General features: G+C 40.5%; 2 protein-coding genes across 22 annotated transcripts in view; one reads left to right on the plus strand and one right to left on the minus strand.

Annotated features, from left to right (window-relative positions):
• LOC144501531 (myosin-4-like) lies at positions 1-24,612 on the plus strand. The gene is made up of 42 exons (XM_078225353.1): positions 1-211; positions 750-834; positions 1,054-1,093; positions 2,051-2,269; positions 2,377-2,520; positions 2,603-2,759; positions 2,893-2,920; positions 3,042-3,162; positions 3,264-3,356; positions 3,501-3,564; positions 3,669-3,767; positions 4,126-4,229; positions 4,584-4,722; positions 8,677-8,795; positions 8,891-9,040; positions 9,150-9,320; positions 9,427-9,727; positions 9,832-9,902; positions 10,068-10,155; positions 10,272-10,389; positions 10,498-10,621; positions 10,914-11,050; positions 11,190-11,445; positions 11,536-11,778; positions 11,896-12,072; positions 12,167-12,312; positions 13,156-13,246; positions 13,353-13,742; positions 13,847-13,973; positions 14,065-14,183; positions 14,441-14,637; positions 14,727-14,910; positions 15,596-15,761; positions 15,991-16,115; positions 19,164-19,472; positions 19,715-19,918; positions 20,295-20,420; positions 20,554-20,724; positions 20,874-20,978; positions 21,089-21,184; positions 24,177-24,311; positions 24,482-24,612. The coding sequence occupies exons 4-42, from the start codon at positions 2,066-2,068 to the stop codon at positions 24,497-24,499; spliced, it is 5,817 nt and encodes a 1,938-aa protein (XP_078081479.1). The 5' UTR covers positions 1-211; positions 750-834; positions 1,054-1,093; positions 2,051-2,065; the 3' UTR covers positions 24,500-24,612.
• gas7b (growth arrest-specific 7b) overlaps positions 1-26,277 on the minus strand; it is a 718,490-nt gene that overhangs the window by 665,854 nt on the left and 26,359 nt on the right. The window lies entirely within an intron of this gene.

Here is a 26,277-nt window from a genome sequence, read left to right on the forward strand (position 1 = left end):
ACCAGGCATCTGATGAAGAAGCACCATCACTTGTTCTGGCAATCGAAGCCATCAGCTCCGATAAGGACACGATGTTAAACTGAATAAAGAAAAGTGACAACTTACATTTATACAGTGCTCTCTATGAGAACCACACAGCTCACAATGCTTTACAGTCAATGAAGTACTTTTGAAGTTCAATGACTATTGCAATAAAGGAAAAATTTACAAGGTAATAGAGAGATTTAATAGATCAGCACGTGGTGAGAAACTGGGCACAAGTGGGCTGCAGCCAGGCCAAGGGAAATGAAGGCAATTTCACAGACAGGTTCTGCTTGCTCTTCACGCTAGATAGCAAAATGAGAATAAGGTGCAATTTTGTATTTTAATTAAAATGTTACAGAAACAAGATGTTGTGGCCATATTTCCAAAATGTTACCGACAACGGAAGGAGTAAACCTATCAACAGCAAGTTATATGCTTGCAATTAGATTTCTTAATGATATATGCAGTCTTTGCTGATGAGGAAAGTTTCACCTGATCAGCACAAGTCTATTTTAGAGATTCAGTCCATGAAGATGTTAAAAACAGGACAGGAATATAACAGACTTGTCATACTCAGTTTCACGGGCTCAACTAATATGGGTATACATGATGGGGACTGGATCGATGGTCAAAAACCATCATCAAATTACTGATCTTGCTTCTCTAATTATATCCTGATATTGGAATACCACTTAAAGCAACCATCTTTTGTACGCTAAATATAGGAGCAGGACTTGCTGTATCGACAAGAAACACACGTATATAAGTTGTCTAGGAAATAGAGAAAGCTGCTGGTGTCCAACCATCAGGGTAAGTTTCTTGCTAACTTTCTCAAGTATCTGAGTGAAGGTGCTGATTTTATTTTTCAGTACGGAGGTGATCTCATCAAATTATGTAAAGTTTAACAGAATGAATCAATCCAGAAAATTATCTCAATATAAGCGTCAAAAGACATAAATGTAATTCGTCCGTTAAAATCGGATCCAAAGAAGTAAAATTGATTGATTTGTTGTGAATTTTTTTTACTAGAATTGCTGTGAAGGATTTTTCTTACCGGGGACGCATAAAGGTAACGGATGTTATGACAACCAAATGTGAACTCAAATTTCTTGAATAGAAAACGAGTCAATGCCACTGTTTGGGTTTGACAGTGGGTCTTGCAGACAAAAGGATTTCAGGGTCATTTCACATCTAGTTTGCCTTGCTGCTATCAAAGAGGCTGTTACCTCATAAATATCTCACTGCAAGCAGCTGGTTCAGCTGCAAGAAGCACAACACCATGTATCAGACCAAGGGCACATAAACCGTACACGGTCTATGTAAAAGTGGCTGGGCGATCGGGCATTGCTTCTTACAGTTTGGAAATCACTTAACACAGAATTATTCAGGACCATTAAAAGCTTTAAATCACTTTGGCATTCTTCAGATGCCAGACAAATTCACATGACAGGACGTTTCCAACCTATTAAATTCAGCGGCACACAACACAAATGCTCTGGTTTTGAAAATGTCAAGGCACACCCGGCCTTTTGGCAGTAACCTGGGATCACCAATCCAAAGATGTGTTTTCTTTTCCTAGAAATGAATAAACCAGGAAAATCGTAACAATAGGCTTCATGTGAGAAACAGCTACTCCTGAATGTGCTAACATGTCGCTCGCGGAGGCGTCTTACAGATTTTATCGTCATTAACACACAAATTGCATTTTGTAATCTCGTGTCTGTCAAATCACAGATCATCAATCATTTTAAGGATCTGAATAGCTTTCATGTTTAGAGGGGCTCGCCATTACGTTTTAAAGTTTATTTATTAGTGTCACAAGTCGGCTTTACATGAGCACGGCAACGGAGTGACTGTTAAAATAGGAATTGACACTTTTACCTCTACAAGCAGTTAGATTAGATTGAGTTCAAATGTGAGGGATCTTGCTTTCCGATAAACCAAGGAAGTACTTAATCGTGTCAAGAAATGATGCAATATAAGATGCTGATTCTGTTATTTATATAAACACACCTGTTTATTTTAGCAATAAACCGAAGCCATGGGGGATGCGGAAATGGCAGTGTTTGGAAAGGCGGCGCCCTTTTTGCGTAAAAGCGATAAGGAGCGATTGGAGGCTCAGAACAAACCATTCGATGCTAAAACAGCCTGCTATGTCCCCGAACCAAAAGAATTGTACGTGAAAGCTACAGTCAAGAGTAGAGAGGGTGGTAAAGCCACCGTTGAGACACTTGAGTCCAAGCAGGTCGGTTGAAATTTTAAAAATAAGTAAATCATCCTGAAACGCTTTAGTGTTTTCACAAAACACACATTACTTTAAATAACATGGTAGGTTTGTGGATCATTTTTCAGACACTAACTGTCAAAGACGATGACGTCCTCCCAATGAACCCTCCGAAATTCGATAAAATCGAGGACATGGCCATGATGACCCACTTGAATGAAGCATCCGTGCTGTTTAACCTCAAAGAGCGTTATGCAGCCTGGATGATCTATGTAAGTACAGAAACTTCAGATTACTAAATGAAAACGATAATTGTAGACATTAAAGATCTTTAATTGCTTCCTCTGACTTTAGACCTACTCCGGGTTGTTCTGTGTCACTGTGAATCCCTACAAGTGGTTGCCAGTGTACGATCCGGAGGTGGTGACCGGTTACAGAGGCAAGAAGCGACAAGAGGCTCCTCCACACATCTTCTCCATCTCTGACAATGCCTATCAGTTCATGCAAACTGGTGAGTCTGTGGGTTTTAATTCGTTGTGTCGGGTGTTCAGCGAGGAATTCTTTTCATTCTCGTCGAAAATCGGAATAAATTTCGGCGAAACTCAGTTATCTAAACTTTGATCTCACGTTCGTTTTATTTGCAGATCGTGAAAACCAGTCCATTTTGATCACGTAAGTGTTGCTGCTTTAACATATTCAGCAGAGTTGTTAATGCAATTGGAATTCACTCCGGCATTTTTAATCGCCTCTGTTAATTCACGAATTCGTCATTTTCTACTCTTGCCCCGTCCAGCGGAGAATCTGGTGCCGGAAAGACTGTGAACACGAAACGTGTCATCCAGTACTTTGCATCAGTTGGTGCTGCCGGGGGGGACGCCAAGAAGAAAGAGGCTCAACAATCCGGAAAGATGCAGGTAAAAGAAAATCGATACAGTAAAATTCGCCAATTTCTTGCTGTTTGGCTGTAACTAATTTCTTGACTCGGTAAATGCTCCAAGTCCTGATATTTTTACAGGGCTCCCTGGAGGATCAAATCATCCAGGCCAACCCACTGCTGGAAGCCTTTGGTAATGCCAAGACCGTGAGGAATGACAACTCGTCTCGCTTCGTAAGTTTCCTGCACATTTCCGGCAGTTGCATAAATCGGAGCCCCGAGTGTGCGCGACACTTATTGGCAACACAATGGATGATTCAATAATACAAACTCAACTGTGCACCTGTTGTGAAATTATAAATGATCTTTACTTTCCAGGGTAAATTCATCAGAATTCACTTTGGCACCACTGGGAAACTGTCTTCTGCTGATATTGAAACCTGTAAGTTCTGCTGAACTTTATTTGTAAATATCAGCCAATCAAATTTTCAACATACATGCGGGTTCTTCAGTGGATCTATATTTGTGTGTGTACATTCTCTCCAGATCTACTGGAAAAATCCAGAGTAACATTCCAGCTAAAAGCGGAAAGGAGTTACCACATTTTCTATCAGATGATGACCAATCACAAACCAGAAATTGTTGGTAAGGATGGAAGTTTTGGCAAGTTGCTCCCTTTATTTCTGTTCTTTGCCAGGTTGAAATGATTAGTTCTAACACGGTAAATATACCTTAACCTCGTCCTATGAATAGATCGTTTGAAATAAAATCTGGTCTCTTCTAATTAATGATGTTATTTGTCAACTTTATCTGATATTCATTTCATTAATCCAATCATTAGTTTGTCAGTATAATGTATACCATTCAAATGGCGAATTGAAACTGAATTTGACAGGTTGTCTGAGTGGGAAAGGGAAAGCCTGACTATAAAATTGGGTGAAACACAAGTTTCATTCCCTTCATCACAATTCCTCCAACAAAACACTTGTTTTGCTTTCTGCAGAGAGTTGTCTCATTACCACCAACCCCTATGATTATCAGTTCATCAGCCAGGGTGAGATTTCCGTTACTAGTATCGACGATACGGAAGAATTGGTGGCGACTGATGTGAGTATCAGCCGTGCATCTTCAGTTGTATTTTCTTATCCTGACTCATGCCTCCTAAAGTATTTAAAAATTCAGGCAGTCAGCGCCAATCCCTTTTTCACTGGTGCAAAACACGTCTAGAATGAAAACAATATGGAATATACACCGACAGGATAAAGTCAAGCAATGTTTATCAGAAATGAAATGAAAATGTAGACTGTTTTGAGGTATAATATGGCAGAATGATATTTTAAAGTAAATTTCTTTTTATCCATAATTAAGTAGATGAAAGATTTCAAACCGTTTGAAACTGTTTCCAGTTATAACAAGTAATTTATTTTTGCTGGATCCTAAATCTATTGTTTGGGTTTAAAGACTGCCATCGACATCCTGGGCTTCACCAATGATGAGAAATGGGGCATCTACAAATTCACTGGTGCAGTAATGCACTTGGGGAACATGAAATTCAAGCAAAAACAACGTGAGGAGCAGGCCGAGCCAGAAGGCACAGAAGGTAACAGTTTCAGACATCTCACATCACGACAGTATTTACTAAAGTCTGGACATTCAGAAGAATATTCTGTGACATAGTGTATTTCAATTTATAATCTCATACAATACAGGCGTTATTTTAACATTCTGGAACAATACTGGGGCAATTTTGCGCTGCTGACCTCAAAGAAAGCTCTTGTGATGTCTGTGGCAATAACCTCCCCTTCCTGACAATCTGCTGCCAAATTAAGGTCATTTCAAGGTGTGCAGTAGCAGTGAGGTCACCAAGGAGGAAAATCAACCAATTACACTGAAGTGTTCTTCCAGACCATAACCAGGAAGTTATCATAGAAACCCTCCAGTACAGAAAGAGGCCATTCGGTCCATCGAGTCTGCACCGACCACAATCCCACCCAGGCCCTACCCCCATATCCACCCACTAATCCCTCTAACCTACGCATCTCAGGACACGAAGGGCAATTTTAGCATGGCCAATCAACCTAACCCGCACATCTTTGGACTGTGGGAGGAAACCGGAGCACCCGGAGGAAACCCACGCAGACACGAGGAGAATGTGCAAACTCCACACAGACAGTGACCCAAGCCGGGAATCGAACCTAGGTCCCTGGAGCTGTGAAGCAGCAGTGCTAACCACTGTGCTACCGTGCCGCCCTTAAAGTTAGAAAAACTTTATGTATTATTTTTAATTTAAATCTCCAAATAGTGAAATTAATGATTAGATTGCAGAAAGACAGAGGCAAAAATATCAAGTAAAAAGAGCCTATTTATATTTGTAAAACGTGGAAGTATTTATCCTCCTAATAAGGAAATAGTTATATCTGAAACCTGACATTGAACAAGCATGAAATTAATCTTCCAGGGCCAGTGAAGCTGTTTAGCAGTAATTACGAATTTAACACACAATTAAAAGCCCAGTTACATGTCATCCAACAAGCTATACTTTTTAAGGGATTTTGAGAGAAACTAACAGTATAAGAGAGGAAATGCTCATTAGTTCATTTCCCTTGGTAGCAGATTGGGGAACTCAATGTCACAGACTCTGGGGAAATCTTGAATAACTGACAGTAACTTCAGATTTTCCACATTATTCTGTGCATGTGTAGACTCCCAAAGTTTCTGTCCGTTTCAGTGGGGTAATAATGGTGAACACTGACAGCCTTGCTGCCATGATCACTGTAAAGTCTAAGCCATTCTTAAATGTGGAAGGAATTATCTGCATCTCCTTTATTAGTCCAGTGCCTGTATATACTATGGTTAGTATCATGATCCCTTCAGTCAGTTAGATTGCAGAGATAGAGAACACTGTCCTCTAATCAGTTATTTCAGCGATTTCACTATGGTATATCTACAGAGTGTGTATGCGTGCCGGTGCGTGTGTGCGCGTGCCTCTGAAAAATGGCAGTGGAATACTTTTCAGGATACACCTTAAACCAAATGTTAAATTATTACTCTGTAGAACAGGAAACATGATTGGCTGCAATTAAAAAGTAACCCTTTGGTATAAAGTATGACATCCTGTGATATAAACATGTGCAAGTACTGTCCTTATTTTACATTATCCATTGAAGCAATTTAGACTTGGTGCAAAAAGGACCATAGGTATATCTCTCTCCATTAGTGAGAAAGAGACAAAAACAGAAAATGCAGGAAAAATTCAGCAGGTCTGACAGCATCTGTGGAGAGAATAGAGCCAACGATTTGAGTATGGATGACCCTCTGAAAGAGACCACTGGTTATACATAGCTTACTCCATAAGCGTTGCCAAGGTAAGAAAACAGGCCAGAATGAACTATCACAGCCAGTATGGGAATTGAACCCACACTGTAGACGTCATTCTGCCTCACAATCTGGCCACCTAGCCAACAGAGCTAATGTCTCATGAAAGGATCCTAGGATTCTTTGGGAGGCAAGGGATGAGATTGCAGAGCCTTTGGCTTCGATTTTTGGGTCCTCACTGTCCACGCGGATGGTGCCAGAGGACTGGAGAGTGGCGAATGTTGTTCCTCTGTTTAAGAAAGGGAATAGAAATGACCCTGGTAATTATAGACCGGTTAGTCTTACTTCGGTGGTTGGTAAATTGATGGAAAAGGTCCTTAGGGATGGGATTTACGACCATTTAGAATGATGCGGATTAATCCAGGATAGTCAGCATGGATTCGTGAAGGGCAAGTCATGACTCACAAATTTGAGAGAATTTTTTGAGGAGGTAACTAAGTGTGTTGATGAAGGTAGGGCAGTTGATGTCATATACATGGATTTTAGTAAGGCGTTTGATAAGGTCCCCCATGGTCGGCTTATGATGAAAGTGAGGAGGTGTGGGATAGAGGGAAAGTTGGCCGATTGGATAGGTAACTGGCTATCTGATCGAAGACAGAGGGTGGTGGTCGATGGAAAATTTTTGGATTGGAGGCAGGTTGCTAGCGGAGTGCCACAGGGATCAGTGCTTGGTCCTCTGCTCTTTGTGATTTTTATTAATGACTTAGAGGAGGGGGCTGAAGGGTGGATCAGTAAATTTGCTGATGACACCAAGATTGGTGGAGTAGTGGATGAGGTGGAGGGCTGTTGTAGGCTGCAAAGAGACATAGATAGGATGCAAAGCTGGGCTGAAAAATGGCAAATGGAGTTTAACCCTGATAAATGTGAGGTGATTAATTTTGGTAGGACTAATTTAAATGTGGATTACAGGGTCAAAGGTAGGGTTCTGAAGACTGTGGAGGAACAGAGAGATCTTGGGGTCCATATCCACAGATCTCTAAAGGTTGCCACTCAAGTGGATAGAGCTGTGAAGAAGGCCTATAGTGTGTTAGCTTTTATTAACAGGGGGTTGGAGTTTAAGAGCCGTGGGGTTATGCTGCAACTGTACAGGACCTTGGTGAGACCACATTTGGAATATTGTGTGCAGTTCTGGTCACCTCACTATAGGAAGGATGTGGAAGCGCTGGAAAGAGTGCAGAGGAGATTTACCAGGATGCTGCCTGGTTTGGAGGGGAGGTCTTATGAGGAAAGGTTGAGGGAGCTAGGGCTGTTCTCTCTGGAGCGGAGGAGGCTGAGGGGAGACTTAATAGAGGTTTATAAAATGATGAAGGGGATAGATAGAGTGAACGTTCAAAGACTATTTCCTCGGGTGGATGGAGCTATTACAAGGGGGCATAACTATAGGGTTCGTGGTGGGAGATATAGGAAGGATATCAGAGGTAGGTTCTTTACGCAGAGAGTGGTTGGGGTGTGGAATGGACTGCCTGCAGTGATAGTGGAGTCAGACACTTTAGGAACCTTTAAGCGGTTATTGGATAGGCACATGAAGCACACCAGGATGATAGGGAGTGGGATAGCTTGATCTTGGTTTCAGATAAAACTCGGCACAACATCGTGGGCCGAAGGGCCTGTTCTGTGCTGTACTGTTCTATGTCCTATGTTCTATGAAAGAAAGACCGAATATAACATTCCCTACTTTATACAGGAACAAACTTTGCATTTGCCAATCTGATATCTGAATAGTACTATTATCTTGAACACTGTGTGGAAAATAAGTGTGTTGATCTTTAGGTCCCCAGTGGCGTATTACATGTCACTCAGGGAGTGTGGATGTCTATAGCAACATGCACTTTTACCTGACGTACTCTGGAGCCATAGACAGTAGAGGATCCGACTTTTCTTGCCAGATGACCAGCAATCTCTGCCATGGTTACTGCCTACCATTGGCGCGTGTTGAAAGGATTTGTAGGTTGATACTCAACCTGTTTGACCACATCATGAATGCGCTTTCCATGGCCAGTGGGGTATGAACCCAAAGGGATGCTAGTCATTGTGACACAAGACCTCCCAGCAGTGATGTAAGACATGTTAACTAAGCAAATAAAATTTTGTTTCGTAATGTTCTTCTCAGAGCAGCATTCCATATTTAAAATTAGATGTTATACACAAATATACTGGATTGTCATTTCTATTTTATTAGATGCCGACAAGGTTGCTTACCTGACTGGACTCAACTCTGCAGATTTGCTGAAGGCTTTATGTTATCCAAGAGTGAAGGTTGGCAATGAATTTGTGACCAAAGGTCAAACTGTTCAGCAGGTAAACTTTGAAGAATTTTGTAAAGTGACATCTCTGTAAACCTTGAATATATTTACTTTAGGTTTTTGACTATGATGATTATTGTATTCTTTCAGGTCTACAACTCAGTTGGTGCCCTTTCCAAATCCATTTTTGAGAAAATGTTCTTGTGGATGGTTATCCGTATCAATCAGCAATTGGACACCAAACAGGCCAGACAGTTCTTCATTGGTGTGCTGGATATTGCTGGGTTCGAAATTTTTGATGTAAGAATCAGAAACATAAATATCAACAAAATAAATTACTGAAACTTTACTGCAATAAAAAGCACAATCCAACACTTAAATGAGACATTAATTTGCTCTGTATATTTAGTACAACAGCTTGGAACAGTTATGTATCAACTTCACCAATGAGAAACTGCAGCAGTTCTTCAACCACCACATGTTTGTTCTGGAACAAGAAGAGTACAAGAAGGAAGGAATTGAATGGGAATTCATTGACTTTGGAATGGATCTGGCTGCTTGCATTGAACTCATTGAAAAGGTCAGTGATATCACGTAAGACATTAATTGGAACTGAAATACAATTATGTGGACCCAACTTTATTCATTAAATGTCTCAATGTTAACTATCTTTATCATTGCTCCAGCCCATGGGTATCTTCTCAATCCTGGAAGAGGAGTGCATGTTCCCCAAGGCCTCAGACACTTCTTTCAAGAATAAGCTGTATGATCAGCATCTTGGTAAGTCAAACAACTTCCAGAAACCCAAGCCTGCCAAAGGAAAGGCTGAAGCTCACTTCTCACTGGTCCATTATGCTGGCACTGTGGACTACAACATTACTGGCTGGCTGGACAAGAACAAGGACCCCCTGAATGAAACTGTAATTGGCCTATTCCAGAAATCATCAGTGAAACTATTGGCTCAACTCTACGCTGTATCCGCTGAAGGTAAATTTCCAAGACACTCAAATATTGATATTGCTTTTTGTTAACATTGTGTTCACATGTTTCCTAATCAGTTTAGAACAAACTAATTTGTTGCTTTGTTGTAGCTGAAGCCGCGGGAAAGAAAGGTGGCAAAAAGAAGGGTTCTTCCTTCCAGACAGTATCTGCTCTGTTTAGGGTGAGTTGCTCTGACATATATATTTACAACATGCAGCAAACCAAATTTTAGTAAATTTGAGTCAGCTAGCATAATATTGATTAATAAATTGTTTCTCTTGTATTATTGTTACAAATAAATTGGGACAAAACTGGAGATCAAATTACTTTTCTGTTCAATGCACAGGAAAATTTGGGCAAGCTGATGGCTAACTTGAGAACCACACACCCACACTTTGTGCGTTGTCTCATCCCCAATGAGACAAAGACACCAGGCAAGTGTGATTCCCTTGCTATATACTGATGGATGCAGTCAATTGTTGTCAACCTTTCGGGTCTTGGAATAATTGTTTGATGCGTTGCATTTTAATCATTCTGTTGCATTCATCAGGTGCCATGGAAAATGCCCTTGTCATTCACCAGCTGAGGTGCAATGGTGTGCTTGAAGGCATCAGAATCTGCAGAAAGGGATTCCCAAGCAGAATCATCTACGGTGACTTCAAGCAAAGGTAATGGAACTCAAACACTGCACCTAAATTATTTATTCTGTGGAATTGTAAGGATGTGGAATTTTAGAGAGAAAAATCAATAATGTGCTTAAAACTCTGATGCAACAGATACAGGATTCTTAATGCAAGTGCCATTCCTGAAGGCCAGTTCATCGACAGCAAGAAGGCTTCTGAGAAGTTACTGGGATCCATTGACGTAGATCATACACAGTACAAATTTGGACACACAAAGGTAATTAGATTTAAAATTGACGTTTCTCACTGTGAAATAACATGTCAATGAACCTATAAATACAGCTTTGCTTTTATATTAGGAAAGCAAAAAAGTTCCCTTATAGTTCTTGCATTATTATGGGGTTAGATATATGGAACTAATCCAGACCCACGACAAACCACTCCATTTGGAGGGAATGAACCATTTCCACACACAAACATTCGAGTATCAATTCAAAACAAAATTGATTTTAAAATTTTATTTGGTGCGTTAATCATGAAATGTGAACACTTACTTTAATTTTTTAAAGGTGTTCTTTAAGGCCGGTCTCTTGGGTACACTTGAAGAGATGAGAGACGAAAAGTTGGCGCAACTCGTGACCCGTACCCAGGCTATTTGTCGTGGATTCCTAATGAGAGTTGAATTTCAGAGAATGATGGAAAGGAGGTAAACATCTTCATATATGAAGATCAAAAAAGTATATTTGTCAGTAAAAATGTTTATACGTTTTATGATTTTTTTCTGATACAAAATCAATTGAAGGATGGTTATGCACTGTGTTCCTCTGTCTAACTGTATTCTTCAGGGAAGCACTGTATACTCTACAGTACAACATCCGTTCATTCACAAATGTCAAACACTGGCCATGGATGCAATTGTATTTCAAAATCAAACCTCTTCTGAAGAGTGCAGAAACTGAGAAGGAAATGGCAAATATGAAAGATGAGTTTGCGAAAACTAAGGAGGCACTTACCAAATCTGAAGCACGAAGGAAGGAATTGGAAGAGAAAATGGTGGCTATTGTACAGGAAAAGAATGACCTTGAACTCCAAGTCCAAGCGGTATCAATGTTTACAATTTTATTATGGCAAGTTTCTAAACAACATATAAAACCATAGCCTGATATAACTACCTGTATCAATTTTCTGCAGGAAAGTGAAACTCTGGCAGATGCAGAAGAAAGATGCGAGGGATTGATTAAGAATAAAATTCAACTGGAAGCAAAAGTGAAAGAAGCTAATGAAAGATTGGAAGATGAAGAAGAGATAAATGCTGAACTTACAGCTAAGAAGAGGAAACTGGAGGATGAGTGTTCAGAATTGAAGAAAGATATTGATGATTTGGAGCTCACTTTAGCCAAAGTTGAAAAAGAAAAACATGCAACAGAGAACAAGGTATGAAGAGGCGGTCTTTAAAATGTATAGTAGATCTATAACTCACTGCAGAATGCTCATATCTGTTGATTACACTTTATGAAATTATTTTGTGCACTTGATTTTTGATGAACACAGGTGAAAAACCTCACTGAAGAGATGGCTACTCTTGATGAAAGCATTGCGAAAGTAACTAAGGAAAAGAAAGCCCTCCAAGAGGCCCATCAGCAGACCTTAGATGATCTTCAGGCAGAGGAAGACAAAGTCAACACTCTGACCAAAACAAAGACGAAGCTGGAGCAACAAGTTGATGATGTAAGTCTTCTTAAACAGAATGAGAGCAAATGGATTTGAGGGTACAATCATTGTTTGTGCCAAATTTTAATCAAATTTGTTTTTCCCTTTAAAGCTTGAAGGTTCTCTGGAGCAGGAGAAGAAACTTCGCATGGATCTTGAACGTGCTAAGAGAAAGCTTGAAGGTGACTTGAAGCTGGCACAGGAAACCACGATGGATTTGGAAAATGATAAGCAGCAGCTGGATGAAAAGTTAAAAAAGTCAGTATTTATCTCAGTTTTTGCTCACCTTCCTTTCAATATCTTTACTATCTGCCCTGTTGATAAGAAAATGGAACTCATTATTGGAGACGTTGAATCTTCAGTCAGAAGATATTAACTCAACCATTTGATCTCATGATTATCTTCTGATTTTATGTTTTCTAACATAGTTATTCTAACCAGAGTACTGTTCATAGAAAGTAATATGATGATACTTAATGATGCATTATATGTATTCCCTAGTTTCAGCATATCAGTGAAAACAGATTTCAGACATTATGACTGGGCAGCACGGTGGCACAGTGGTTAGCATTGCTGCCTCACAGCGCCAGAGACCCAGGTGCAGTTCCAGCCTCGGGTGACTTTCTGTGTGGACTTTGCACGTTCTCCCCAAGTCTGTGTGGGTTTCCTCCAGGTGCTCTGATTTCCTCCCACAGTCCAAAGATGTGCGGGATAGATTGATTCGCCATTCTAAATTGATCCTAGTGTCAGTGGATTGGCAGGGTAAATGTGTGAGGTTATGGGAATAGGGCTTGGGTGGGATTGTGGTCGATACAGATTCGATGGGCCAAATGGCCTCCTTCTGTACTGTAGGAATTCTATGAAACATTAGTCATTGGAGCATTAGTAACCCATCTAATGTCTATAGTCTAGTGTCACTGTTCAAACAAGAGTGCTCTTCATTGTGAATAATATGAAGTTAACACAAGAAATAAGGCTGCGTTTTAAATAGCCCCACATCTTAGCCTGTCAGTGAAATAGTTCTCTGCTGTGAGTTCATTAAGAATACAGAAATTGCCTTACTAAGTGATTTTGTTGAATTTATCACTCTTACTATTAAAGGAAGGAATTTGAGATCAGCCAACTTCAAAGCAAAGTTGAAGATGAGCAGGCTTTGGCTTCACAACTGCAGAAAAAGATTAAAGAATTACAGGTGATTCATATGTTCATAACATAAGTGATCCATCCTTTGTAAAGGTTATGTGCATGAACTGATGTTACTTGTTCCAAAATTACAATCAATACATATTCATCTTAAGGCTCGTATTGAAGAGCTTGAAGAAGAAATTGAAGCTGAACGTGCCTCTCGTGCCAAGACTGAGAAACAGAGAGCTGATCTTTCCCGGGAACTTGAAGAGATCAGTGAACGTCTTGAAGAAGCTGGCGGTGTCACTGCAGCACAGATTGAAATGAACAAGAAACGAGAAGCAGAATTTCAGAAGATGCGCCGCGATCTGGAAGAGTCCACCCTACAGCATGAAGCCACGGCTGCTGCTCTTCGCAAGAAGCAGGCTGATAGTGTTGCAGAACTTGGGGAACAAATCGACAACCTGCAACGTGTCAAACAGAAACTAGAGAAAGAAAAGAGTGAGTTGAAGATGGAAATTGATGACCTTGCTAGCAACATGGAATCTGTGTCTAAAAACAAGGTATGGTTCCAATGTTACCAAACCTCCTCCTTCCTATAAATATGCCAAATAATTGTTGTCTGTTTGGTTTCACATCCTTTGACAATTCTGCATATTGGCTTTAGGCAAACCTTGAGAAAGTGGCCCGGACTCTTGAGGACCAGGTCAGTGAACTGAAGACCAAACATGATGAGCATCACCGTTTGATCAACGATTTATCAACTCACAAAGCACGCCTTGGAACAGAAAATGGTATTTATCACTTGCATAACCATTTTCATTGGTGTGTAGGAAATACAACATTTTTTGTAATACTTTGCTTGGAATCACTTCTGATTTGCAGGTGAACTGAATCGCCAGTTGGAGGAGAAAGAAGCCTTGGTATCTCAACTAACAAGAGGCAAACAAGCATATACTCAGCAGACTGAGGAGCTCAAGAGACAGCTGGAGGAGGAAACAAAGGTACCAGAATAATTTAAGTAATAAATGCATATTAGCTTCAGAAGAAAATATTAATAATTAATTTAAATTGTCCAATTTGAAACCTTATAAAATATTATGTTTTGCCATTTGATTGTCCAGTAATAGATCTCAGATGCTACCATTATAAGTGGCAATATTCCTTGTCATCCATAAGCAAAGTATCAAGATTTATTAACATAGTAATAACCACAGATATATTAACTATTATGCTATCACCAACTTGGTAATTATTTCAGGCTAAGGGTGCCTTGGCACATGCCCTGCAATCAGCCCGCCATGACTGTGATTTGCTCCGTGAGCAATATGAAGAGGAACAGGAGGCAAAGGCCGAGCTCCAACGTGGCATGTCCAAGGCCAACAGCGAAGTAGCTCAGTGGAGAACAAAATACGAAACTGATGCAATTCAGCGCACAGAGGAACTGGAGGAGGCCAAGTATGTTAGAATGAAATGAGAGTTTGGTTTCCCACAAAATGCTGTTTAAAATGATGTTATTAGAGCATCTTTGCTTTTGCACATTTTAGGAAAAAGCTTGCTCAGCGCTTGCAGGATGCAGAAGAGCACATTGAGGCTGTGAACTCCAAATGTGCTTCACTGGAAAAGACAAAACAGAGATTGCAAAATGAAGTGGAGGATCTTATGATAGATGTGGAGAGGGCAAACTCAGCAGCAGCAGCTCTTGACAAGAAACAGAAGAACTTTGACAAGGTAAGAGTTTGTTTATTATTATTTTTCATTCTCTATCATTCTATATATAACAGCAGTTTCATATTAATGTTAAGCAAATTCAGCTATAGCTAGGTACAGGTTTGACATAGGATTCGACTGGACTTTTGATCGGACAGAGCTCTTCACAACAGTTGAAGTGCAATTCATTCTTCGAGAAAATGCTGTGAATGATGTCCAAATCAAAACGAAGAAGCCTGAAATTGATAGATTTTTGTTGGGTACATTTAACAGGTATAAACAGGGAAGGAGATATATGAAGTTGAGACACATGCTCAGCCATGATCTAATAAGATAGCAGAAGAAACTCAAGGGGTTGAAATACCTACTTCTATTGTTTAAAGACAAGTTTTAAATGCACTCAAACTGTGCACTGCATTTCCTGGACATTTTAAAACTTAGTACTGAATCCTTTTGAGTATCATAAGCATGCAAGTACCATTCCCTCTTCTGCCTAATAAAATATAATCGTTCAGAAGCAGACCTTTGTGCTTCTGTTTAAACATGCATGCATCAAGTTCTTTAACAACAGGCGAGTCGCGTTCCGAAGTTTAGTTCCAGTCTTGCAGTCTGCATTCCATATTCCTCAACTATCATCTCATGTCAGCATTGGGATTGAATCGCATTCTCATACTTCATTTGTACCTTTTTCAATTGTCCACTACAGATCCTGGCAGACTGGAAACAGAAATTTGAAGAAAGCCAGGCTGAACTGGAAGCAGCTCAGAAGGAGTCTCGCAGTGTGAGCACTGAGCTCTTCAAGATGAAGAATGCATACGAGGAGTCTCTGGAACAACTTGAAACTCTTAAACGAGAAAACAAGAATCTGCAGCGTAAGTCTTAAACCTTCCTTATTATTTTAAGCATTTAAGAATGTTAATATTAATAAATGTACATGTGTTTACATTGCTGTTAAAATCTATAGTAAAGTGCTCTTCTTGCCTATTGTGCGTTGCACTATTAAATCAGTCTCACATCAAGAGTAGAAGCATATATTGGTCTGGTAATCTTAGCTAAATCACCACAAAATAGGTATAACTTTAAACTTTTTTCATAAACTAGAGGAGATCTCTGATCTGACTGAGCATCTGGCTGAAAGCAGCAAGGCCCTCCATGAGATAGAAAAGGCAAAGAAGACAGCTGAGCAGGAGAAGAGTGAAATTCAAGCAGCTCTAGAGGAAGCAGAGGTAAAACTAATAATTGTTTTAATTTAATCCTTACACAATAGAAGTTTAGAATCATAGTATTTGTCAAATAAATTAAGAGTTGCAACACTCATCTCATGCATTAAAATTGTTTGAAAGACCTATCAGTCAACAGGCGAAATCTTACCAAAAAATGTTGTTTCTGGTGTGAAAACTGGTGTGTTTCTCTTCAGAGGAACCAGTCAGTTCTCCCCGCAGAACTTATGACATTTGCCAAAAAAAATCAAGGAGACGCTATTTAAGCTATCATACGGGTGAAGGGGCCGAAACTGTTGCTGCACAGAAATCACCATCCTTAAAGGACATCCTGAACAGAGGAGTAAAACCTCACCCACCCCACCATGGTGGCCTCAGTAGTTCCCGTCTCCATGCCCGATCGGAGCCAGCATTCACTCTGACCCCCTTCCACCCCCGCTATCATCAGCCCCTTCGCTACCCATTCCCCCGGGTGATCATCAGCCACTTCTACCTGCCCCTCTGTGCTCCTTGGCCCCATTTGTAACCCCCTGCAATCATGGGCCCCTTTTTTTCCCCCTACCCTTCTCTATCCCTGCCAAACGACCACTGCCAGCATCCACTGCTTGTCAGTCCACTCCTGGCCCACAACCACATCTGTATGTATACCCCGCGCTGCTCCCTAAGAGGCTCCAAACATGCACAGGTTGGCATTGCGAGGATAACACTGCTAGGGTGGCATGGTGCCAACCTGGTATTGCGGACACATGCCAAGAGGCAGTGCCAGAGGGCATTTCCTGGCCAGTCCCTCATCGTTTGGAGGCTATACTTAGCTTTAAGCCCCCAAAGAGAGCCCCATGACAGGTTCACATCTGTGTAAACCTGTTGCAAACGGTTTGAGGATAAGGCCAGGTGTCAACAAACGGCAGTGGAGGTGTCTAATTATATCAAAATGCATGTAAATGACGTCACCAGCAAGGGGCACGGAAAGTTCAAAGTCGTGTTCCTCCCAGCGAAAACCGTGACTTCCAAATCTTGAGCCCCTGCTGACATTTGCACGGACGGCGAACATGGGTTCAAGATCGCCCCCACTATTTGATAGAGAACTCATTCAATGATGTCCATTGAGTGTAATTTCTGAGTGACTTTTCCAAAGGATAATTTTCTGTACATTTGACTAACAGGTAAACCAATGGATTTATACACAAAATTGTCATTGCACATTGATTGGCATAACTTTGTGCCAGGGTTACTGTTTTTACAATGAGTTTTTCAAAATGCATTTTTGAAACTCAGATGTTACAACTCTTACTTTTCCACATTGATATCCGCAAGCTAATGTTCGCTTGCAATCATGAATCAAAGAAACACAAAATCATAGCATTGTTACAGCATAGAAGGAGGTCATTTGGCCCATTCTAACCGTGCTGACTCTCTGCAAGAGCAGCTCAGCAGTCCCACTGCCGCACCATTTCCCTGTAGCCCATCCAAATTTTGTCATCAAATAATTTAAAAAGGTATTGAAAGCCACAACTAAATCTGTCCCGAACATACTCTCAGGCAGGTTATTCCAGACCCTATCCACTCACTGCGTAAAGAAAATTTCCTTGTGCAATTTTTGGATTCTTCAGCTAGTCAACTTGAAATGGTGCCTCTTCATTTTCCACCCTTCCAACAATGGAAATATTTTCTCCCTGTCTACTCTGTCCAGGGCCCTCATGTGTTTGAACACTATTATTAAATCCTTTTTCAACCTATTCTCTAATGAGAGCTGCTCCAGCTTCTCCAATCTATCCATGTGACTGAAGTTCCCTGGAACCATTCTTGAAACTCTTTTCTGCATCTTCTGTGTCTTCACATTCTTCCTGAAGTTTGATGCCCAGAATTAGACACAAGGCTCCAATTGAGACCAAACCAGTGTCTTATAAAGGTTTAGCAGAGCACAATGCTTCTGTTTATAAAGGCCAACTCGCATATGCCTTTTAATCACTGTCTCAACCTGCCTGCTACCTTGAACGATATGTGCACATATACCCTAGGTCCCTCTGCTCCTGCACCCCTTTATTATTGTATCTTTTATTTTATATTACCCCTCCTCACTCTTCCTACTAAAATGTATCACTGCACATTTTTCTACATTATTTCACCTGCCGCATCTCCCCCCCGCCCCCAACTTCCATCAGTCTGTCTAAGTCCCCTTCACGTCTATCACTATCTCCCCACAATTCACAATACTTCCAAGTTACATGTTAAGTAATGATATGTGGCATTTAATCAGCCACCTTTTGGAAATCCATGTACAGCATGTCAATTTCATTACTGTCATCAATCTGTTAACACCTGACAGAACTTTATCAAGTTTCTTAAATACATTTACGTTGTAAACAATCCAGACTGGCATTTGATAATTAATCCATATTTGTTCAACTGATTTAATTTTGTGACAGGTTATAATTTTTGAAAGACTTTGCATCACAGACCTTAAACTAATTGGCCTGTAGTCTCTGGGGTTTCCATACACTCGTTTTTAAACAAATTTTGTACTTATGAATTTGCAAATCCTCAATCCTCTTGCACCACCTCTGTGTCTAAAGTGGATTGGAAGATTATTGCCAGTGCTTCCATACTTTCAACCCTTTTTTTTCTTTTAGTGTCCTTGAATGCATCTAATCCAGTCCTGGTGACTTACCAGCTTTAAGTATTGCCAGCTTTCTTCAGTAGATAATCATCAAATAACATCTACAAACAAACAGTTGCAGAAGTTTGAAAATCTCTTCGACATATGGCAACTGATGCTTGATCAATTTTTGATTGTAAATCAGAAAGCGATAGATATGATATGAACTAAATGTTCAAAGGGATATGAGACAAAGGCAGATATATGAAGTTAAGTCACAGATCAGTCATAATCTCATTGAATGGCAGAACATGCTCAAGTGGCTAAATAACTTACTTCCTTTCCTGTAGTTCTATGTTCCAACAATGTAAGGATAGATGAATTTAGTGCACATTAGGATTATAGAGAGTACAAGCAACTGTTATGACTGTCACATGTGAAATTTTGAAAAATTATAGGCTTCTCTGGAACATGAAGAGAGCAAGATCCTCCGTCTTCAGCTAGAAATGAACCAAATCAAATCTGAAATTGATCGGAAAATTGCAGAGAAAGATGAGGAGATTGACCAGCTGAAGAGGAACCACCAGAGGGTTGTAGAGACAATGCAAAGTGCCTTGGACGCAGAAATCAGAAGCAGAAATGATGCTCTAAGAATCAAAAAGAAAATGGAGGGTGATCTAAATGAAATGGAGATTCAGTTAGGACATGCAAACCGTCAGGCTTCCGAAGCTCAGAAACATCTCAGAAACCTGCAGGGTCAACTAAAGGTTTGTTTCATAGGGTATTTCTATTTGATTTATTGTAAATTTTAATCTACTCCAAAATTCTGTGCAACCTTCTGTCACTAAAGTAAATATAATACATTTTTCCATGAGCTAACTAGCAGTTTTAGAATTGTCAAACTACTCAAGATTTAATTCAATAAATCATTTGAATTTTTGTTAATATAATATAAATACTATGGTTCACTGCAATATCTGCTTTCAACATATTTCTGCCATCTAAATAGGATACCCAGTTACATCTGGATGATGCTGTCAGAAGCCAGGAAGACTTGAAGGAGCAATTGGCCATGGTTGAGCGCAGAAGTGGTTTGCAGCAGGCTGAGATTGAAGAAATGAGAGCAGCACTGGAACAGACAGATAGATCTCGCAAAATTGCTGAACAAGAGCTTGTTGATGTCACTGAGAGAGTACAGCTGCTGCACTCACAGGTTTGTACAGACATTGATGACAATTTGAACTTGGGAAGAGTGTGGCTGAGGCCTAAGATCACCAAGGAAGCTGGCAAGGCCTGCATGAGGTGATTCTGTTGGAATGAATGGCAGAAACTCATTAATAGTGTGAGATGCATTTCCCACCTGGAACCAGATTAACTGGTTGGTTTGAAGGAACATCAGTGACAGGAGGCTGCAGCTTATGCCACCCTTTCACTGCCTCAATTCCCAATTTCTGGAAAACCCACAATAAATTGTAAATTGAATTTCCATTTGTTCAGTCATGGGGCTTATAAACAAGGCTTGAGCCTATTTGTGGTTACAGTTTACAATTCCTACAAAACATGTTTTTACAAATTGACTTTCCTTGCAGAACACAAGTCTCATCAACACCAAGAAGAAGCTGGATGCTGATCTGAATCATCTCCAAACTGAAATGGAGGACACAATTCAGGAATCGAGGAATGCTGAAGAAAAAGCAAAGAAGGCTATCACAGATGTAAGCCACAAGTTAACTTAATTATATGATCATATTTTCACAAATGGTGTTTTGCCACACTCAATTACTTTGTTCATACTATTTCAAGTTGGGGCTTGAATAATGATTTGCTCCATTACCTCGCGGTTATAAGGCTGCCATGATGGCTGAAGAGCTGAAGAAGGAACAAGATACCAGTTCTCACCTTGAAAGAATGAAGAAGAACCTTGAGCAGACAGTGAAGGACCTGCAGCATCGGCTGGATGAGGCTGAGCAGCTGGCAATGAAAGGAGGAAAGAAACAACTCCAGAAACTGGAGGCTAGGGTAAGTGGCATAACTGTGTTATCATGTGCTGCTTGCTAAGGCTTGTGAATATAATGAAGTTTTGGCTGCAAAACAAACTGCATAATTTTGCAGCAGTACGTATCTTGCATGGATGTAAAATAATTAATGCCATTTGGTGGCTGGTTTAGGTGCGTGAGCTGGAAAATGAACTGGAAGCTGAGCAGAAACGAGGTGCTGATGCCGTCAAAGGTGTTCGCAAATATGAAAGGAGAGTCAAGGAACTGACTTATCAGGTATTTATAACCTGGTTATTTGGCATGGGAACATCATTGTGGGAACTGGTGCTAATCATTACTTTTACAAAGTATCAATGTAACTGCTGCCTCTTTTGCATTATTTACAGTCTGAGGAAGACAGGAAAAATGTTCTGAGACTGCAGGACTTAGTTGATAAACTGCAGCTGAAAGTTAAGGCTTACAAGAGGCAATGCGAGGAGACTGTAAGTATCGAGGACTGTAGTTCCTTCAAAATGTTTTTTGGATGTTATTTCGTAAAGCTAAAATTTATCTTCAAATATTTGAGTTTTTTCCTGCAGTGTAAAGTTCATCAAATACTTGTGCAATCTACATTAAAGGCAAGTCAGGAATATCAAAAATCTGATCGTAAATAAATCATAGTGGGTCATTAGGCTTAACACCATCTCATTTCAATGATTTATGTATCCTGTTCAATAAGAACATATTTAGCATTGTGAACTTCAATTCACATTAACGTGAATCCAAATCCAGAACTATGGTACAGAATCATTGCTGTCATTATCAACTGAATCGTCAAATTCAATTGAGTGGCTTGCCAGTCAACCACATTGCTTTGGATCTGTACCACCTGTAGGCAAAACCAATTGAGGATGGCAGAGTTCCTTCCCTAAAGGCCATCAGTGAACCAGAAGGTTCTTTTTTATAATAGTCAACAATGGTCATTATTAGACGTTTTTAATTCCAGATTTTTATTGAATTCAAATGTCACCATTTGCTCTGGGGCTCTGGATTAGCAGTCCAATGACAATACCACTTGCCTCTCCATGGGTTCACCATCAATAAAAGGTTACAATTAACTATATTGTACTCAAGTGCTTTGAGAATTATCTTAGATTTTTTTTCTTTGTTATGGTGAAGTGATGCATTTTGGTAGAACTAACGTAGGGGGGAGCTATACGATAAATGGCAGAACCATAAAGGGTATAGATACGCAGAGGGACCTGGGTGTGCAAGTCCACAGATCCTTGAAGGTGACGTCACAGGTGGAGAAGGTAGTGAATAAGGCATATGGCATGCTTGCCTTTATAGGACGGGGCATAGAGTATAAAAGTTGGGGTCTGATGTTGAAGTTGTATAGAACGTTGGTTCGACCACATTTGGAATACTGCGCCCAGTTCTGAACCAGAAGGACGTGGAGGCCTTAGAGAGAGTGCAGAGGAGGGTTACCAGGATGTTGCCTGGTATGGAAGGGCTTAGTTATGAGGAGAGATTGAGTAAACTGGGGTTGTTCTCACTGGAAAGACGGAGGATGAGGGGTGACCTAATAGACGTGTATAAAATTATGAAAGGCAGAGAAAGGGTGAACGGTGGGAAGCTTTTTCCCAGATCGGTGGTGACGTTCACGAGGGGTCATAGGTTCAAGGTGAGGGCGGGGAGGTTTAACACGGATATCAGAAGGACGTATTTTACACAGAGGGTGGTGGGGGCCTGGAATGCACTGCCGGGCAAAGTGGTGGAGGCGGACACACTGGGAATGTTCAAGACTTATCTAGATAGCCACATGAACGGAGTGGGAATGGAGGGATACAAAAGAATGGTCTTGTTTGGACCAGGGAGCGGCGCGGGCTTGGAGGGCCGAAGGGCCTGTTCCTGTGCTGTAATGTTCTTTGTTCTTTGTTAACAACATAAGCCAGAGCAGCGGAAGGTTTCAGTGAACTATCATTAATCTGAAATTTTTCACCTTTCATTTTATAACCTTTCTATATTAAAATCTGTGCACCATTGCATATTCCAATTAATTGGTCTGGATGTACGCGATTGCATTTAATCACCTTTTATATTTAACAAAGAACAAAGAACAGCCTATCCTCATAAGGCATTCAAAGATTCCAGCACAACCTCTTTGTTAAAGTCCACATACTCAATCTTTTCAGTCCACCGCAAGCCCGCAGCACATCCATCCAGGTCCTTCTCCTCTGTGAAAACCGAGGCAAAATACTCATTCAGCACCTCTGCCATTTCTACTGGTTCCGTACAGATTTTCCCGCCTTCACCTTTTATGGGCCCTATTCCTTCACGTCTCATCCTTTTACTCTTCACATATTTATAGAACGCCTTCGGGTTTTCCTTAATCCTACCTGCCAAGGCCTTCTCGTGACCCCATCTTCAACATTCTATTTCGAAGGAAATTTTCAGTTTACCTCGCAATTGTTAAATTTCCCCTGGCCTCGGATTTAAAAAAAATTACACATGGTTCCTCAAATCCAATGGGCAATCTTCATCTGCTATAGTTTCAAAGAATTCTCAAAATGATTGCTTCTAATTTTTTTTGTTCTTTGGAACCACAAAGTGCAATACCCTCAAACATTTTTCCCAGTAGAGTTAGATTATGATTTCCTGATTCATATCTCACTCTTTTGAATATCAGAAATGTTTGTTCTGTTATCTAGAATCTAAATAAGGTTCTTATGGAACTTGTAAACATATTTATGAAGCTTCACCTATTTTTTCATAGATTATATGTTGTTTTGCACCGACACAGAAATGTTTGGCACAGAAATGATTGTGTCTGTGTTTGAGATGCAAATCAAACACTGTATATATTAATAAAGCTCTCTAACGAATGAAAAGACAGTTCAGAAAGTGAAAATGCTCTCCTTTGTCAAATGCATGGAGACTGAAGTCCCAGATATAAAGGGAAATATTTACACACTGCACAAAGCAATGTCCAATCGGTGTATCGAGACTTCCATCCAATTTAGGCTGGATTCAAATTCAAGTTGCAGATATAAAAGAACAATGTGATAAACGAATTCATTCTTCAGTTTTTTCTCACAAAGAATGAAAAGCTGGTGTAGCTTGTGAATAGTTGGATTATAGGTATCAAAATGTGTGAATCACAGCTTTAGACCTGGTAGTCACCCTTCCAAACATATTTGTCAAATCTTTTGTGAAAGATTCACACTTTTATTAACCAACTCCAAAGATGTGTGGGTCAGGTTGATTAGGCCATTGTAAATTGACCCTTTGTGTCAGTGGGATTAGCACGGTAAATATGTGGGGTTACGGGGATAGGGTCTGGGTGGGATTGTTGTCGGTGCAGGCTCAATAGGCCGAATGGCCTCCTTCTGCACTGTGGAGATTCTATGATTCTAAGTGAACAGCTACATTCTCCTACAATATTCAATATCCAAACCTGCAACCTAATCATTTCTTCGATTATATCCCCTTTAGGAGGAACAGGCCAACATTCACCTGTCCAAGTTTAGGAAGGTGCAGCATGAACTGGAGGAAGCCGAGGAACGTGCTGACATTGCAGAATCTCAAGTCAACAAACTGAGAAGCAAAAGCCGTGACATAAGTGTGAAGGTATGCTGGATGTAAATGATTTCAAAACTGAATAAAGAGTGGAGCTTAAAATACATTGACTAAAAATGTTGGTAAAGATTTCTATTGTTTGTCAAAATATAAATAATATTTTAAAAGCAATCTTTACATGATATTGATTTAACCATTTGCAATTTTGTTTTGCCCATTAGTCCTCCGCTGAAGAGTAGATGACGATTTGAAATGGTCCAAAGAAGAAATCCACAAAATGTGTGTTTCTTTGTAACATAGTTTTATAAAGGTAGCTCTGTCAGTAGAAATAAAAGCGCATCTCTGAAAAATCTTTCTTTGTCATCTTTGTCTGTTAGCTGTCTTGATAATGACTCTGGGAATAAAAATGCTGCACAGAAAAATCCAATGAAATTAGATTGTGAAAAAATGTAGGAAGGAGAATCCATTAGAATGGTGCACATGAAATTGTTGCAATCAAGAAACTGCCATATCTTTATTATACTGTTGAAACTAAGGGGTGGAAATTATTCTGGATCCTCATGAGCCCAACTGGGAGGCCCAGCATTAAAACCAGCCTCAAAGAACAAAGAGAATTACCGCACAGGAACAGGCCCTTCGGGCCTCCAAACCTGCACTGACCATGCTGCCTGATGTGACTAAAAGCCCCTACGCTTCCAGGGACCATATCCCTCTATTCCCATCCTATTCATGTACTTGTCAACCTTAAAAGTCACTACCGTATCCGCTTCCACTACCTCTCCTGGCAACGAGTTCCAGGCACCCTCTACTCTCTGTGTAAAAAATCTACCTTGTACATCTCCTTTAAACCTTGCCCCTCACACCTTAAACCTATCAGGTCTCAGTAAGTTTTTTTTGGCATGAGCTGCCAAAACCTGCGTTGCCTTGACAGGTAACTCCCTCATTTGAGGATGCTGATTGCTGGGTCACTGATTTCAAGTGCAGCAGACCTGGAAGTCGTTCTGAGGAGCAGTATGAGAGAAGGCAGGACAACCGTGGAGTCAAAAGGAGACTTCTGTTCTTCCTGGCTCACCACGAGATTTGCTGAATAATGTTCTATTAAAATGCCTAACCTTTTATTATTGGCTGCTATTACTGAAGAACCCTGACCAGGACAGGCTTATTGATTACAAGAACAGAGGAAACCGGCTTACTGATAAACCTGCTTAGCTCTTCTTTAAATTATGAGAACAGACTGGGAAAACTCTAATGTGAAGTTGCTGAACTGAAGAGGGATAAATTCCATGAGATCGTAGAATCCCTGCGGTGCACAAGGAGGCCATTCGGCCCATCAAGCCTGCACTGACAGCAATCCCACCCAGGCCCTATCCCCGTAACCGGTTCATCCCCCTGACATTAAGGGGTAATTTAGCATGGCCAATCAACCTAACCCACACATCTTTGGAGTTGGAAAGGAAACTGGCTCAAGTAGACGGGAAATAAAGATTGGGAGGCAAAATAATAAACAAAATGACAGAACACTACAAACCAATCAGATGGTTCAGTTACAAACTAGACCCACTGCTCGGAGGGAGATACGAGGGGTGCCCAGACTCTCTTCCCACCTACCCTTGAGCTGTCTAACATGGGGCAGGTGGGCTGGTTTCAAAATCAGCAGCAGACTCACCATATTAAAACAAATAATTAAAATCAAATGCGCTTGTTAACAAACCAATTGACCGGGATATTACACTGCCCAGTTGGTGTGGGTAGGTGGAGAAGCCATTCATGAGGCCAAGTTGAAAAAAGCCAGGAGGTATGTGACGAAGTCGATGGGGAGTGGGGAGGGTGGTACATCATTTGGGGGTGTTTGTAACGCATCATCCCTGTTGATGTAGACAGGGGCATGTCCTCCACTATGCTTCCTGAAGTTGATGACGAGCTCCTTCATTTTATTGACATTGAGGGAGAGATTATTGTCATCGCACCATTTCACCAGATTCTCGAACTCTACCCTGCACTCTGTCTCGTCATTGTT

This window comes from Mustelus asterias, chromosome 12 (genome assembly GCF_964213995.1).
Source record: "Mustelus asterias chromosome 12, sMusAst1.hap1.1, whole genome shotgun sequence".
In the NCBI taxonomy this organism is placed as follows: Eukaryota; Metazoa; Chordata; class Chondrichthyes; order Carcharhiniformes; family Triakidae; genus Mustelus; species Mustelus asterias.